The sequence below is a fragment of the Oncorhynchus mykiss genome, chromosome 3, assembly GCF_057628025.1.
Source record: "Oncorhynchus mykiss isolate SJ-2025 chromosome 3, ASM5762802v1, whole genome shotgun sequence".
NCBI classification, from domain to species: domain Eukaryota; kingdom Metazoa; phylum Chordata; class Actinopteri; order Salmoniformes; family Salmonidae; genus Oncorhynchus; species Oncorhynchus mykiss.
In genome coordinates, this window is record NC_143024.1 from 16439984 (window position 1) to 16456447 (window position 16464).

General features: G+C 45.5%; 1 protein-coding gene across 3 annotated transcripts in view; it reads right to left on the reverse strand.

Moving 5' to 3' along the window:
- Nucleotides 1-2600: 2600 nt before the first annotated feature.
- The window catches only part of LOC110534068 (copine-4), an 85587-nt gene continuing 71723 nt past the window's right edge, over nucleotides 2601-16464 (reverse strand). For all 3 annotated transcript variants that reach the window (XM_090222316.1, XM_090222320.1, XM_090222313.1), the window contains 6 exons: nucleotides 15720-15853; nucleotides 15330-15384; nucleotides 14723-14774; nucleotides 4076-4209; nucleotides 3630-3866; nucleotides 2601-3387 (listed from right to left, as the gene is read on the reverse strand). In XM_090222316.1, the coding sequence (XP_090078442.1) occupies nucleotides 3256-3387; nucleotides 3630-3866; nucleotides 4076-4209; nucleotides 14723-14774; nucleotides 15330-15384; nucleotides 15720-15853 (744 nt within the window). In that variant the 3' untranslated portion in view covers nucleotides 2601-3255. The remainder of the gene's footprint in view (nucleotides 3388-3629; nucleotides 3867-4075; nucleotides 4210-14722; nucleotides 14775-15329; nucleotides 15385-15719; nucleotides 15854-16464) is intronic.

The following is a 16464-nucleotide window of genomic DNA, read 5'->3' on the forward strand; positions in this document are numbered from 1 at the left end:
ACCAACGATGAACCAGACTTGTGGAGGTCTACAATTTTTTATCTGAGGTCTTGGCTGATTTCTTTTGATTTTCCCATGAAGTCAAGCAAAGAGGCACTGAGTTTAAAGGTAGGCCTTGAAATACATCCACAGGTACAAATGACTCAAATGATGTTAATTAGCCAATCAGAAGCTTCTAAAGCCATGACATCATTTTATGGAATTTTCCAATCTGTTTAAAGGCACAGTCAATTTAGTGTATGTAAACTTCTGACCCACTGGAATTGTAATACAGTGAATTGTAAGTTAAATAATCTGTCTGTAAACAATTGTTGTCAAAATTACTTGTATCATGCACACAGTAGATGTCCTAACCTACTTGCCAAAACTATAGTTTGTTGACAAGACATTTGTGGAGTGGTTGAAAACGAGTTTTAATGACTCCAATCTAAGTGTATGTAAACTTCCAACTTCAACTGTATGTTACTGTCACTATTGAGAGTGAAGGCACTTACAACTGAATGCAATGTGTTTTATTAGCCACATGGTTTGGTTGTTTTTGGAGGCTGATCCTTCTGGCTGTCTCCATGGTGCTGCCTGTCCAACTCGTCAGATAGTTCATGTTGAACCAGGACAGAATTAATTGACTGCCGGCTGCTCTGGATATGAAAGGGCCCTTGCCTGCCCTTTCTATAGTATTCATCACGCATCTCAGAAATCTCTGTCCCTCTCATTGCTATCAATCCCTCCCTCTCTTCTCCCCATCTCCCTCCCTCTCTCCTTCCCATCTCTCTCCCTCTCTTCTCCCCATCTCCCTCCCTCTCTCCCCATCTCCCTCCCTCTATTCTCCCCATCTCCCTCCCGCTCTCTCCCCATCTCCCTCCCTCAGTCCTCCCCATCTCCCTCCTTCTCTTCTCCCCATCTCCCTCCCTCAGTCCTCCCCATCTCCCTCCCTCTCTCTCCCCATCTCCCTCCCTTTCTCTCCCCATCTCCCTCCCTCTCTTCTCCTCATCTCCCTCCCTCAGTCCTCCCCATCTCCCTCCCTCTCTCCTCCACAATCTCCCTCCCCATCTCCCTCCCTCCCTTCTCCCCATCTCTCTCCCTTTCTCTCCCCATCTCTCTCCCTTTCTCTCCCCATCTCCCTCCTTCTCTTCTCCCCATCTCCCTCCCTCAGTCCTCCCCATCTCCCTCCCTCTCTCTCCCCATCTCGCTCCCTTCTCCCCATCTCCCTCCCTCTCTCCTCCACAATCTCCCTCCCTCTCTCTCCCCATCTCCCTCCCTCTCTCTCCCCATCTCCCTCCCTCCCTCCCTTTTCCCCATCTCCCTCCCACTCTCTCCCCATCTCCCTCCCACTCTCTCCTCATCTCCCTCCCCATCTCCCTCCCTCCCTCTCTTCTCCCCATCTCTCTCCCTTTCTCTCCCCATCTCCCTCCCACTCTCTCCTCATCTCCCTCCCTCTCTCTCCCCATCTCCCTCCCTTCTCCCCATCTCCCTCCCTCTCTCCTCCACAATCTCCCTCCCTCTCTCTCCCCATCTCCCTCCCTCCCTTTCTTCTCCCCATCTCCCTCCCTCAGTCCTCCCCATCTCCCTCCCTCTCTCCTCCACAATCTCCCTCCCCATCTCCCTCCCTCCCTTCTCCCCATCTCTCTCCCTTTCTCTCCCCATCTCCGTCCCACTCTCTCCTCATCTCCCTCCCTCTTTCTCCCCATCTCGCTCCCTTCTCCCCATCTCCCTCCCTCTCTCCTCCACAATCTCCCTCCCTCTCTCTCCCCATCTCCCTCCCTCCCTCTCTTCTCCCCATCTCCCTCCCTCAGTCCTCCCCATCTCCCTCACTCTCTCCTCCACAATCTCCTTCCTGCCCTTCTTCCAATCTCCCTCCCTCTCGCCCCATCTCCCTCCCTCCCTTTTCCCCATCTCCCTCTCTCCCTTCTCCCCATCTCCCTCTCTCCCTTCTCCCCATCTCCCTCCCTCCCTTTTCCCCATCTCCCTCTCTCCCTTCTCCCCATCTCCCTCCCTCCCTTCTCCCCATCTCCCTCTCTCTTCTCCCCATCTCCCTCCCCCTCTCTCCCCATCTCCCTCCCACCCTCTCCTCATCTCCCTCCATCTCCCTCACTCTCTTCTCCCCATCTCCATCCCACAGTCCTCCCCATCTCCCTCCCTCTCTCCTCCCCATCTCCCTCCCTCTCCCCTCCCCATCGCCCTCTCTCCACCCCCCATCTCTTCTCCCAATCTCCCTCCTCCCCATCTCTCTCCCTCCTCCCCAGACACCTCAAAGGGAGAGTTGTGACTTACTCCAATCCTAGGAGGAATTGTCACCGTCCTCACATGGCTGCACATGGACAGACTTGTTCTGTTCAACTTCAATCAGAACATTCCCATAATTTTTATGGAGGTTTTTAAATCAATAGAATATATTTGAAATGCTAAGAAAGTGACCCCAATTCCCAATTCCTTTGAGTATTTTGACATGCACACCAAAATATTGAAATTCTGCCAATTCAGTTCTCCGTATTTTCTACGGATTTTTCATAGAATGATTCAAATTGATATGACCACAATTCCAATTATGTTTTTGACTTGAAACCCAATAGTTTTTTTTAACATAGTATAAGTCACAAGCATATTGATAAAGCTTTTATTATTATAAGTAATTCATCATTTCACAGAATACTGCATTGCAACATGACAACGGAAAATTATGTGGCCATAATATTCTCCAGTGAACTTCCAGAATACTCAATTTGTGCTGTCAACATGCTTCATAGTAGAATGTCCTTTATCCCTACAATACTGTCAACTCTATTGTTCACTAAGAAAACAACATGAACCATGAGAAAACAGTGTCTGCTTTATTACCAGCATGCAAAACAACACTTCATGCATCTGCCTTATCTGCAATATGGACTACTGAGGACGCAGACGTTTCTAAACGCAGGTAGCTAGTTCATTCACTGTGGTCCAAAATGTTTTACAATGTATGAATATCAAGAAATTTAGCAAAATCTCAACAAACTCTTATAAAAAAAGGAACGGGGGTGTTCTATACATTCCTTCATCGATAGTTGTTCATCTGTAGGGATGACAGTTTGGTTGTTCGTTTGTGTGTCCCCCCACCATACCAATGCTTTGAATGATACAGTTGCTTTACAGATGCAAGCCTCGGAGGCCACGCATGCACAATGAAAAGAACAAACAAACGAAGAGCAAAACAGTAAACTTTTCAGTTAGTCAGCGTAAGGTGCTATCTGTTGTATCGAGTGCGTTGGGCCCCTCCTCTCAGGGGGCGAATGTCCTGGAAGACTCGAACTCACTGGGCACTTTGGGCTTGATGCCCTTGTTGTTGTAGTAGTCAACCACCTGGTTGGGCACTTCTGCTAGGACAGTCTTCGCCAGCTCTGCAGGTGAGCCCTGGAGAAGGAAAGAGAGAAACCTGTCACTTCCTGTAACACTCAGGTAACCTCCCAGTTCCCCAGGTAACCCTCCCAGTTCCTCAGGTAACCCTCCCAGTTCCTCAGGTAACCCTCCCAGTTCCTCAGATAAACCTCCCAGTTCCTCAGGTAACCCTCACAGTTCCTCAGGTAACCCTCCCAGTTCCTCGAGTAATCCTCCCAGTTCCTCAGGTAACCCTCCTAGTTCCAGTAAAGACTCACATGTTTGAAGTTGCGGAAGGGGACGAACTGGACGATGTCTCGTAGGCAGGGCTCCCCCTTGGGCGAGCGAAGGATTCCGTCATCTCCATCCAGCATCTGCATGTCACTGAAGTCAGCACTTCCCACGCCTACAATAATGATGGACATGGGCAAGTGGGAGGCTTGGACGATGGCCTCGCGGGTATCTGCCATGTCTGTGATCACTCCGTCCGTTAGGATGAGCAGAATGAAGTACTGCTGCAGATATAAAGGAAGGCAATGACTGGGGAGAAACGTGAGAGAGTAATGTCTGTGGGGTGTGTTGGAAATACATGTTGAGCATAACTCTAAAACGTTGCGGAAGTCTCCCATTGACATCAATACATGATTTAAGCTCAATCTAGGTTCAAGCTATGCTCCCAATCAATTGGTTCCAAGGAGAGGAGGACAACTGACAGCTAGCTTACCATGGCCTCCTTGGTGTGCATTTCCTGTGAAGCGGAGCTGGCTACTTTCTGGATGATGGGGGCGATGTTGGTGGGGCCGTAGAGCTGAAGCTTAGGCAGGCATGTCTGATAGGCCTCCACCACCCCTTGGATACCTGCACACCCATAGACATATGTTGGAAAAACACAGAATAACACACACACAGTAACACTCACAGTCATGTACTTCTGGAGAACTCTGGGTATTTGGGGACACACGACCAACAGCAATGCACACAGGTGTGAAGGTATCTTTGTGGAGTAATTGAGACCCATGATATTCCAGGATATTTTTCACTTTGAGGGAAGCAGTCACTCTGTGAATAGTTAGTTACCTTCACAGCTGCATTGACTTGTATTTATCTCTTCTCACCACCACATGGATCACCACATGAGTGGCCTCCCATTCGGCTGAGCAGCAGAAGTAATGCTATTTACTGATTGAGTGGGCATTTGAGGTCACACACAAACATCTGTGGAGAACTTCACTTAATTAACAACCCCTCCATCACAACCTCACTGGTCACACACACACACACACACACACACACACACACACACACACACACACACACACACACACACACACACACACACACACACACACACACACACACACACACACACACACACACACACACACACACACACACACACACACACACACACACACACACACACACACACACACACACAGCTAGTGTAGACTAACAGTGAAATGCTTACGGGCCCTTTCCAAAAATGTAGAGAGAAACAGTTTAACAAGTTATAACAAGTGGAATAAATCCACAATGAGTAAGGGGTAGCAGTACACGGGGTAGCAGTACTGAATCCATGTCCAGGGGTACGAGGTAATGGAGTTCCATATGTAGATATAGGTAGGAGTAAAGTGACTAGGCAACAGGGTAGATAATAAACAGTAGCAGCAGTGTCTGTAATGAGTCAAAAGAGTTAGTGCAAAAAGGGTCAATGCAGATAGTCCGGGTAGCTATTTGGTTAACTATTTAGCAGTCTTATGGCTTGAGGGTAAAAGCTGTGTGCCGGGTCCTGTTAGTTCCAGACTTCAGTACCGCTTTCTGTGCAGAAGCAGGGAGAACAGTATATGATTTTGGTGGCTGGAGTCTTCCTCTGACACCACCTGGTATAGAGGTCCTGGATAGCAGGGAGCTCAGCACCAGTGATGTACTGGGCCGTACACACTATCCTATGAAGCGCCTTGCGGTCGGATACCAAGTGGTGATGCAGCCAGTCAAGACGCTCTCAATGGTGCAGCTGTAGAAGGGGAAGAGTTGTGCCTTCTTCATGACTTTGTTGGTGTGTGTGGGCTATGCTAATTCCTTAGTGATGTGGACACCGAGGAGCTTAAAGCTCTAGACCCGCTCTACTACAGCCCTATCGATGTGGATGGGGATGTGCTCTAGCCTCTGTTTCCTGTCGTCCACAATTGGCTCCTTTGTCTTGCTGACATTGAGGGAGAGGTTGTTGTCCTGACAACACACTGCCAGGTCACTGACCTCCTCCCTATAGGGTGTCTCATCGGGTCGTGTCGTCAGCAAACATAATGATGGAGTCATGAGCGGCCAGGCAGTCGTGGCTGAACAGGGAGTACAGGAGGAGACTAAGCACACACTCCTGAGTGGGCCCTTGTTGAGGGTTAGAGTGGCGGTTGTGTTATTGCCTACCCTCACCACCTGGGGGCGGCCTGTCAGGAAGTCCAGGATTCAGTTTCAGACAGTAGTGTTCAGTCAAAGGGTCCTGAGCTTAGTGATGAGATTTGTGGGCACTATGGTGTTGAACGCTGAGCTGTAGTCGATGAACTGTGTTCTCACATGGGAGAGGGCAGTGTGGAATGCAATAGAGGTTACGTCATCTGTGGATCTGTTGGGGTGGTATGCAAATTTAATTGGAGTGGGTATGTGAATTGGAGTGGGTCCACACACACAGAGAGAGAGATTTAATTTAATCAGTGAGAGGCACTCCTGAGGGGATGAGAGTGTGTGGAGAGGTGTAGAGCAGCAACATTAAGACATCTATAGGTCTCATTACTGACCACTATTCTGCAGACACTGACAACTATACTGCAGACATATGGAGGTCTGATTACTGACCACTATACTGCAGACATCTGGAGGTCTGATTACTGACCACTATACTGCAGACATCTGGAGGTCTGATTATTGACCACTATACTGCAGACATCTGGAGGCCTGATCACTGACCACTATACTGCAGACATCTGGAGGTCTGATCACTGACCACTATACTGCAGACATCTGGAGGTCTGATCACTGACCACTATACTGCAATGTGTGGACACCTGCTCGTCGAACATCTCATTGTCATGCTGAAACAGGAAAGGGCCTTCCCCAAACTATTGCCACAATGTTGGAAGCACATAATTGTCTAGATTGTCATTGTATGCTATAGCATTAAGATTTCCCATCACTGGAGCTAGGGGGCCTAGCCCAAACCGTGAAAAACAGACAGAACTTGTATTCCTCCTTCTCCAAACTTTACATTGGCATTAGACATGGTTATCTTAGGTCTGTATGCGGCTGCCTAGCCATGGAAACCCATTTCATGAAGCTCCCGACGAACAATACGTTCTTCCAGTTCTGTGAGCTTGTGGCATACTACGTCGCGGCTAAGCCATTGTTGCTCCTAGAGGTTTCCACTTCACAATAACAGCACATACAGTTGACTGGAGCAGTGCCAGCAGGGCAGAAATTTGACGAACTGACTTGTTGGAAAGGTGGCATCCTATGACGATGTCATGTTGAAAGTCACTGAGCTCTTCAGTAAGGACATTCTACTGCCAATGTTTTTGTATGACTGTGTGCTTGATTTTATACACCTGTCAGCAACAGGTGTGGCTGAAATAGCCGAATCCATTCATTTGAAGGGGTGTCCACATACGTTTGTATATATAGTGTATCTTACACAAGCACAAACACCGGCATGTACACACACAGGCAGTCTCAGCTTGCCACTCCCTCTACCCACAGTAATGCAAACGTTCACCTTCAAACAGATATCAATATCAATAATTGGTACAGGCACAAAGGAAGACAGTTTTTGACTGAGCGTGTGTGTGTGCGCGCATTGGTGTGTGTCCACATCTAACAGCATCTGTACGACAGTCAGTTTTCTTGCATGAAAAACTGCAAGCTATGCCCTCTGCCTTAGGAGGTGGGCTGGAAGCTTGCCTGACAGAGGAGTACTGAGACTGATCTATTCCTGGCAAGAATCTATGGACTGGATCAGAACCTGTCTGGCTCCTCTCCACCCATCCAGGGCAGCTGCCAATCCAAACAAGCAAGATAATAGAGTGGCACGAATACAAGGTAGAAAGTGGAGGATGAGCTGAAAAGCTGAAAAAAATAAAAGCTATTCTTATAGTCTATTATTTTACAGTGTGTGAAAAAGTGTCAGGGCTGTGTGCAGGTAAGCTGGATAGATCAAATGAGATCAATTGAATTAAACTTGGCAACTTTGTAACATATTTAACTCTTTCTATGAGAATGACGCCTCACTTTTCAAGGAGAATCATATTCACTTGATAATGATGCACTTGAAGTCAGAAGTTGACATACACTTAGGTTGGAGTCATTAAAACTCATTCTTCAACCACTCCACAAATTTCTTGTTAACAAACTATAGTTTTGGCAAGTCGGTTAGGACATCTACTTTGTGCATGACATAAATCATTTTTCCAACAATTGTTTACAGACAGATTATTTCACTTATAATTAACCGAATCACAATTCCAGTGGGTCAGAAGTTTACATTCACTAAATTGACTGTGTCATGAAACAGCTTTGAAAATTCCCTAAATTGATGTCATGGCTTTAGAAGCTTCTGAAAGGCTTATTGACATATTTTGAGTCAATTGGGGGTGTACCTGTGGATGTATAGTACGCAAGTATAAACACCATGGGACCACTGGTCTGATGAAACAAAAATAGAACTGTTTGGCCATAATGTCCATCGTTATGTTTGGAGGAAAAAGGGGAAGGCTTGCAAGCCGAAGAACACCATCCCAACCGTGAAGCACGGGAGGGCAGCATCATGTTGTGGGGGTGCTCTGCTGCAGGAGGGACTGGTGCACTTCACAAAATAGATGGCATCATGAGGCAGGAAAATTATGTGGATATATTGAAGCAACATCTCAAGATATCAGTCAGGAAGTTAAAGCTTGGTCGCAAATGGGTCTTCCAAATGGACAATGACCCGAAGCATACTTCCAAAGTTGTGCCAAAATGGCTCAAGGACAACAAAGTCAAGGTATTGGAGTGGCCATCACAAAGCCCTGACCTCAATCCCATAGAAAAATTGTGGGCAGAACTGAGAAAGCGTGTGCGAGCAAGGAGGCCTACAAACCTGACTCAGTTACACCAGCTCTGTCAGGAGGAATGGGCCATAATTCACCCAACTTATTATGGGAAGCTTGTGGAAGGCTACCCGAAACATTTGATTCAAGTTAAACAATTTAAAGGCAATGCTACCAAATACTAATTGAGTGTATGTACACAAAGGATGTGTTTATACCACATGTTTAACCTATTCGATGCAGTATTACATTTTGTTTATGTTATAAAACATTTGTCTTGCTAGCAGCTTTAGAAAAGTATTTCTCTCCAGGGAGTTATGTTTTAGACATTCAGAAAACATTATTTCTCTCCAGGGAGTATTACACAAAGGGCTGTTGCGGTGACCGTATTACCGCCACACCGGCGGTCACGAGTCATGAAGGCAGTCAAATTCCACGTGAGCGTTTAGTCACAGTAATTAAGCTTCTCTGAGCTCTGATGCTGCTGATGGTCATTAGTAGCCTACCAAACTAGCTAACTACCTGGTACTCAGAACTATATTGTCCCTCTAATCACTCTGACATCAATGCAAATATAATTGAAAATCTAATCAAACACTTAATGAGAGTCCATGAGCTCATGTGCGCAACATTTCTATAGGCTATGCAATTGGGAGAGAAAACAGAGTGATGGCCTCTATTAAAAAGAGGAGGTTCCCATCAGCTTTCTGTAGGCTAGGCCTACGATATTTATTTTTCAACTTTCCTAATATTAAGTAAATTGCTTATATTTCTAACAGGAGTATAGCCTACCTGGCTGGCATGAAAATGAACCATGGGAAAAGTGTCCTCCATTCACTATTTAAGTGCGGAGATGACATGTATTTTTTCCCCTGCCGCTGTTGTTTTGAGACAGGTGAAGGATAATGGTCCATTCTAAATCAAAACAAATTTCACACATATATATTATTTAGTATATGTAATGACAAGATTAAATCAAGAATAGTCTGATGGGTGAAAATATTAGCTTATCACTTGTGAATTATATATTATCACTTGTGAATAATGCCCAGCATAAGACACATTGCCTTTTTAAGTTGTTTACTTTTTCTAATCATAGTCGCACACCTCATGTAGCCTAGCTCATTGGCCTATATGTTTTGATAAGGTTCGTATCACAACTAAAGTGGCCAAATAACTTCTTCAAATTAAGCACATTAATCCACGTTACAAGGGGTGTAGAGTCTGACTGGCATACACATGCAGTGCGTTAGTTTCACGTTTGGGGAAGATAATTTTCACAAAAGAAATGCACCTTTATAATAAAAGCATTACAAGCCAAATCACATTTGTGGCCACTTTTGATAATGGTGTTTTCCCACTAATGGAACATTCGTGCATATAGCCTATGTGTGCGCATTGCTGCTCTTATAATGTGAAGAAATAGCATAATAGTGTATCACATTTGAAGTTAAACGTTCTAATCTGTTGCGTCAGCCTCATTGCGTAAAAACATTTTTTTTGGGGGGGGGGGGGGGGGGTGCTAGTGGTTGTATTAAATTTGGGGTCTATCACATCCCACAACAGCTCCAGACTATGTTTGGAATATTTATTTATCGCACAGAATAGGTAAACTTTTGTACTATGGGGGATAGTAGATTGACATAGGTTAGTTATTTTGCTGTTAGTTAGACCTATTCATCTTGTAGGCTGAAAAGTAAGTGTGGACAGTTCTTCCAATATCTTCAATATGCACCTTGGAATTGGATAAGGACGCGCACAGTTGTGTCCCCAAAGTGTCTTTCACTTGTAGCCTGTGGGAAGACCCGATCACGAGATCGGGTCTCCCGATCACGAGAGCCATGTGAGTGAGAGGTGCTTTGGAGCAGCAGCACTCAGGTAGTAGGGAACAACAGCCACTGGACGCAAAAGGAGTTTCTTTAGGGTGCATTAGGGCCACACAAAGGGGATGCCGCCGGCAGGGCTTTCTCCTATAGAGCTCCATTTTTATGGAATGGTCTGCCTACCCATATGAGAGACGCAGACTCGGTCTCAACCTTTAAGTCTTTACTGAAGACTCATCTCTTCAGTGGGTCATATGATTGAGTGTAGTCTGGCCCAGGAGTGTGAAGGTGAACTGAAAGGCTCTGGAGCAAAGAACCGCCCTTGTTGTCTCTGCCTGGCCGGTTCCCCTCTTTCCACTGGGATTCTCTGCCTCTAACCCTATTACAGGGGCTGAGTCACTGGCTTACTGGTGCTCTTTCATGCCGTCCCTAGGAGGGGTGCGTCACTTGAGTGGGTTGGGTCACTGATGTGATCTCCTTGTCTGGGTTGGCGCCCCCCTTGGGTTGTGCCGTGGCGGAGATCTTTGTGGGCTATAGTCGGCCTTGTCTCAAGATGGTAAGTTGGTGGTTGAAGATATCCCTCTAGTGGTGTGGGGGCTGTGCTTTGGCAAAGTGGGCGGGGTTATATCGTTCCTTTTTGGCCCTGTCCGTGGGTATCATCGGATGGGGCCACAGTGTCTCCTGACCCCTCCTGTCTCAGCCTCCAGTATTGATGCTGCAGTAGTTTATGTGTCGGGGGCTAGGGTCAGTTTGTTATATCTGGAGTACTTCTCCTGTCTTATCCGGTGTCCTGTGTGAATTTAAGTATGCTCTCTCTAATTCTCTATTTCTCTCTTTCTTTCTGCTGCTCCAGTTTCAACTGTTCTGCCTGCGGCTATGGAATCCTGACCTGTTCACCGGACGTGCTACCTGTCCCAGACCTATTATTTGACCATGCTGGTCATTTATGAACATTTGAACATCTTGGCCATGTTGTGTTGTAGTCTCCACCCGGCACAGCCAGAAGAGGACTGGCCACCCCACATAGCCTGGTTCCTCTCTAGGTTTCTTCCAAGGTTATGGCCTTTCTAGGGAGTTTTTCCTAGCCAACTTGCTTCAACACCTGCATTGCTTGCTGTTTGGGGTTTTAGGCTGGGTTTCTGCACAGCACTTTGAGATATCAGCTGATGTACGAAGGGCTATATAAATACATTTGATTTGATTCGATTTGAACAGCCTGCACAAAAAAACAAAGCAGAGCTCATGCCTTTCAAGCAACTTTTTTGAAATCATCATTGGAGTCACATCATGCAGCCTTACAATGTACTAAAAATCAAAACATATAGCCCAACGTTTGTAGAACAACTAAAGTTACATTAATAACTCTAAATTAAGCATATAAGAGTACCTATTTCTATGTTAACCACTCAATACAGAATAGCAGCATGTGCGCACTTCCTCAAATCAATTGGAGGAAATATCCTTTCTATTTTATTCAGCTTTGTTCAATTGTATTCCTCATACTATATAATAATGCCATGGAATTCTAACCAGATCTTGTCTGCTAAATTAACTAGTGTATCCCACAGCCATATGGCATAGCCAGATCAGGACCTAACACAACATGCTACTCTGTTGTTCTGAAATAGACTACATTTTCTTCATATCATGTTTCTTTAGACCTGTCTAAAATACCTAATGGATTCATTAGACTTTTTAAAATGTAGATGTTCCAAAGGTCTGCATCAGTAGCTTGTAGGCTGTGTGGAAGCCAAAATATGTTAAATGTGTTTATGTTAATTAACGGTCATTTGGAACAATGCTTGACAATTACCGGCTGACTAAATGTTGTGACTGCCACAGCCCTAACCCAGACCATTATTCATTCGGACTGCCAGATGGTGAAGATTCATCACTCCAGAGAACGGGTTTCCAATGGCAATGAGCTTTACACAACTCCAGCCGACACTTGGCATTGTGCATAGTGATATCAGCCATGGACGAAGAGTTCTTGTACTGATGTTGCTTCCAGAGGCAGTTTGGAACTCAGTAGTAGTGTTGCAACCGAGGACAGACGATTTTTACGTGCTGAGCGCTTCAGCACCCAGCAGTCTGTTCTGTAAGCTTGTGTAGCATACCACTTCGAGGCTGAGATGTTGTTGCTCTTAGATGTTTCCACTTCACAATAACATCCCTTACCGGGGCTGCTGTAGCAGGGCAGACATTTGAAGAACTGACTTGTTGGAAAGGTGGAATCCTATGATGGTGCCATGTTGAAAGTCACCTAGCTTTTCAGTAAGGCCATTCTACTGCCAATGTTTGTCTATGGAGATTGCATGGCTGTGTGCAATTTTTTTTACACCTGTCAACAACGGGTGTGGCGGAAATAGCCGAATCCACTCATTTGAAAGAATGTCCACATACTATTGCATAGATAGTGTACATTACAATCAAATTGCCACTGCAGCCTACTACTTGGCCATTGTTAAAGCAGTCAGATAAAGCTGGTACAGCCTCACTGTTCACAGTAAAACAGTCAAATAAAGCTGGTACAGCCTCACTGTTCACAGTAAAACAGTCAAATAAAGCTGGTACAGCCTCAGTGTTCACAGTAAAACAGTCAAATAAAGCTAGTACAGCCTCAGTGTTCACAGTAAAACAGTCAAATAAAGCTGGTACAGCCTCAGTGTTCACAGTAAAACAGTCAAATAAAGCTGGTACAGAATCACTGTTCACAGTAAAACAGTCAAATAAAGCTGGTACAGCCTCACTGTTCACAGGAAAACAGTCAAATAAAGCTGGTACAGCCTCAGGGTTCACAGTAAAACAGTCAAATAAAGCTGGTACAGCCTCAGTGTTCACAGTAAAACAGTCAAATAAAGCTGGTACAGCCTCACTGTTCACAGGAAAACAGTCAAATAAAGCTGGTACAGCCTCACTGTTCACAGTAAAACAGTCAAATAAAGCTGGTACAGCCTCAGTGTTCACAGTAAAACAGTCAAATAAAGCTAGTACAGCCTCAGTGTTCACAGTAAAACAGTCAAATAAAGCTGGTACAGCCTCAGTGTTCACAGTAAAACAGTCAAATAAAGCTGGTACAGAATCACTGTTCACAGTAAAACAGTCAAATAAAGCTGGTACAGCCTCACTGTTCACAGGAAAACAGTCAAATAAAGCTGGTACAGCCTCAGGGTTCACAGTAAAACAGTCAAATAAAGCTGGTACAGCCTCAGTGTTCACAGTAAAACAGTCAAATAAAGCTGGTACAGCCTCACTGTTCACAGGAAAACAGTCAAATAAAGCTGGTACAGCCTCAGGGTTCACAGTAAAACAGTCAAATAAAGCTGGTACAGCCTCAGTGTTCACAGTAAAACAGTCAAATAAAGCTGGTACAGCCTCACTGTTCACAGGAAAACAGTCAAATAAAGCTGGTACAGCCTCACTGTTCACAGTAAAACAGTCAAATAAAGCTGGTACAGCTTCAGGGTTCACAGTAAAACAGTCAAATAAAGCTGGTACAGCCTCAGTTTTCACAGTAAACGCTGCGGTTGCTGTAACCGTTACCCACCCCGGTGTCTGTGCGGTAGTTCTAACCCTCGGGGCTCATTATCTGACTACAGCACAGACCTGGCCTCTCTCCTCCAGACATGATGTCCCTGTGGGGCAGTCAGGGTATTTAGCATTAACAGTCAACTTTAATGTGAAGAAAGGAAGGCTGGCTGCCACCAGGTTGATTGACGTACGTTGATCCCCTGTAGTGTGCGATGACAGCGGCTTCATCCAGGCCTGTCTGTGGGACTTTATGCAGGTCACCTTTGGCTGTTCAACATTTTCCTGACGCCGTTTCGATTCTGAACAACTGTAGACTCACTGGTAAAACGTTTTATTGATGCATCCCTACAAAGTGTTTGGGCCGGCATGAGGAGAGAACGTGATAAACGTGGTTTTATTATCTGGTTAATGTGTTATTAAAGATATGTGGTTTTATTATCTGGTTAATGTGTTATTAAAGATATGTGGTTTTATTATCTGGTTAATGTGTTATTAAAGATATGTGGTTTTATTATCTGGTTAATGTGTTATTAAAGATATGTGGTTTTATTATCTGGTTAATGTGTTATTAAAGATATGTGGTTTTATTATCTGGTTAATGTGTTATTAAAGATATGTGGTTTTATTATCTGGTTAATGTGTTATTAAAGACATGTGGTTTTATTATCTGGTTAATGTGTTATTAAAGATATGTGGTTTTATTATCTGGTTAATGTGTTATTAAAGATATGTGGTTTTATTGTCTGGTTAATGTGTTATTAAAGGTAAATTTAAGCTTTTAATATTTAATAGTTATTCAGTGCAAGGGGAAATTGACCCCAATTTTGCCAATTTAAGGTCACAACCCACCCCAAAGCTGGTGATGAGCATTTGAGATAAAGCATTTTGACAGTCTGATTTCAAAGGCAGGGTGAACCTCTAATCTGTTTGAGGCGAAGCACCTACCTGCACATTCTGGGTTTTCCTCATTAAAATTCACTGCAAAATCGTGAGAAACCTGGAGGAAGATGAAAAATATGGACTATTGATCATCATGGAACAGTGAGACAAAGGAACACACACACACAGGCACACGCACACGCACGCACATTAACACAGAGTTGGCCAGAAGCAATCAATCACACAATCAAATGTAAAAGTCGACTGATGCATTTATGTGGGTTGGATAATGAGCATAATTGCGAGCCATGGTACCCCCCTCCCCTCCTCTCTGGACCAGAGGCAGCATCATGTGTCAGCCAGGGGTAGCACCAGTCACCCAGGCAGAATGGCCAGTATTTCCTGCTGGGCAGTTCAGTGACTCAGAGAGTCAATCCAGCAGTAGAGAACCCTGGGCTGGACCGGCCCATTCTGTGTGACAGAACAGTGTAGAGCAGAGGCCAGCGGGGTCCAGCGGGGGCCAGCGGGGGCCAGCCGGGTGTCGTAATCACTACAGAAGCAGGAGAGCAGAGCCAGAGTCTCACCTCATCTCATCTTGTCACAGGAGTGATTACGACACCCTGCTGAGGCTGAGCCATAGCCCAACTCTATGAAAAATATGGTTGGAAATTACCTTGAAGTCGGGCGGAATCTGAGCGCCGAAGCCAAACGCTGGAAACATTTTGTCACTGGATTGAAATGCATGCAGGGACAGAAAACAAAAGAGTGATTAGAATTTGAGCGATGGCACACTTGATTTTGAGCCAGGGATTGTTATCTGAAATGTGCATGCCCATAAACAAGTCCATTCTGCTGGTGACCCAGGACTACCATGGGCTCTGAATGACTTCTCATTTACATAACCTCTGAGTCACTGGACAACTAGAGGAAACTTTCACACACAAACTTTGAAAAGTTATTTTTTCAGGAGAGGACAAATCAACATTGAAGTCACGAGCAACAGTCATTGCACAACATTTGATATAATAGCTGTTAATGATTGGCTGAGTGTGATTGGCCTCACCTGTCGTAATCCTGGCAGATCTCCCCTACAGCGACCAGAGCTTTGAGGTACTCGTTAGGCTGGTATGGGTGGATGTAGTGTAGGGAGCAGCTGTTGTGAGGATCTCCGTTCGAGGCGGTGAAATCAATAGCTACCTGGGAAGACAAGTGGCAATCAAAGGGGAGTTTGACTCCAATTACCTCAAATGTATGCACCTTCCCTTTACACCTCTCACTCTGACACACACACCATCCCACCTTCCCTTTACACCTCTCCCTCACTCTGACACACACACCATCCCACCTTCCCTTTTACACCTCTCCCTCACTCTGACACACACACCATCCCACCTTCCCTTTACACCTCTCCCTCACTCTGACACACACACCATCCCACCTTCCCTTTACACCTCTCACTCTGACACACACACCATCCCACCTTCCCTTTACACCTCTCCCTCACTCTGACACACACACCATCCCACCTTCCCTTTACACCTCTCCCTCACTCTGACACATACACCATCCCACCTTCACTTTACACCTCTCCCTCACTCTGACACACACACCATCCCACCTTCCCTTTACACCTCTCACTCTGACACACACACCATCCCACCTTCCCTTTACACCTCTCACTCTGACACACACACCATCCCACCTTCCCTTTACACCTCTCACTCTGACACACACACCATCCCACCTTCCCTTTACACCTCTCACTCTGACACATACACCATCCCACCTTCCCTTTACACCTCTCCCTC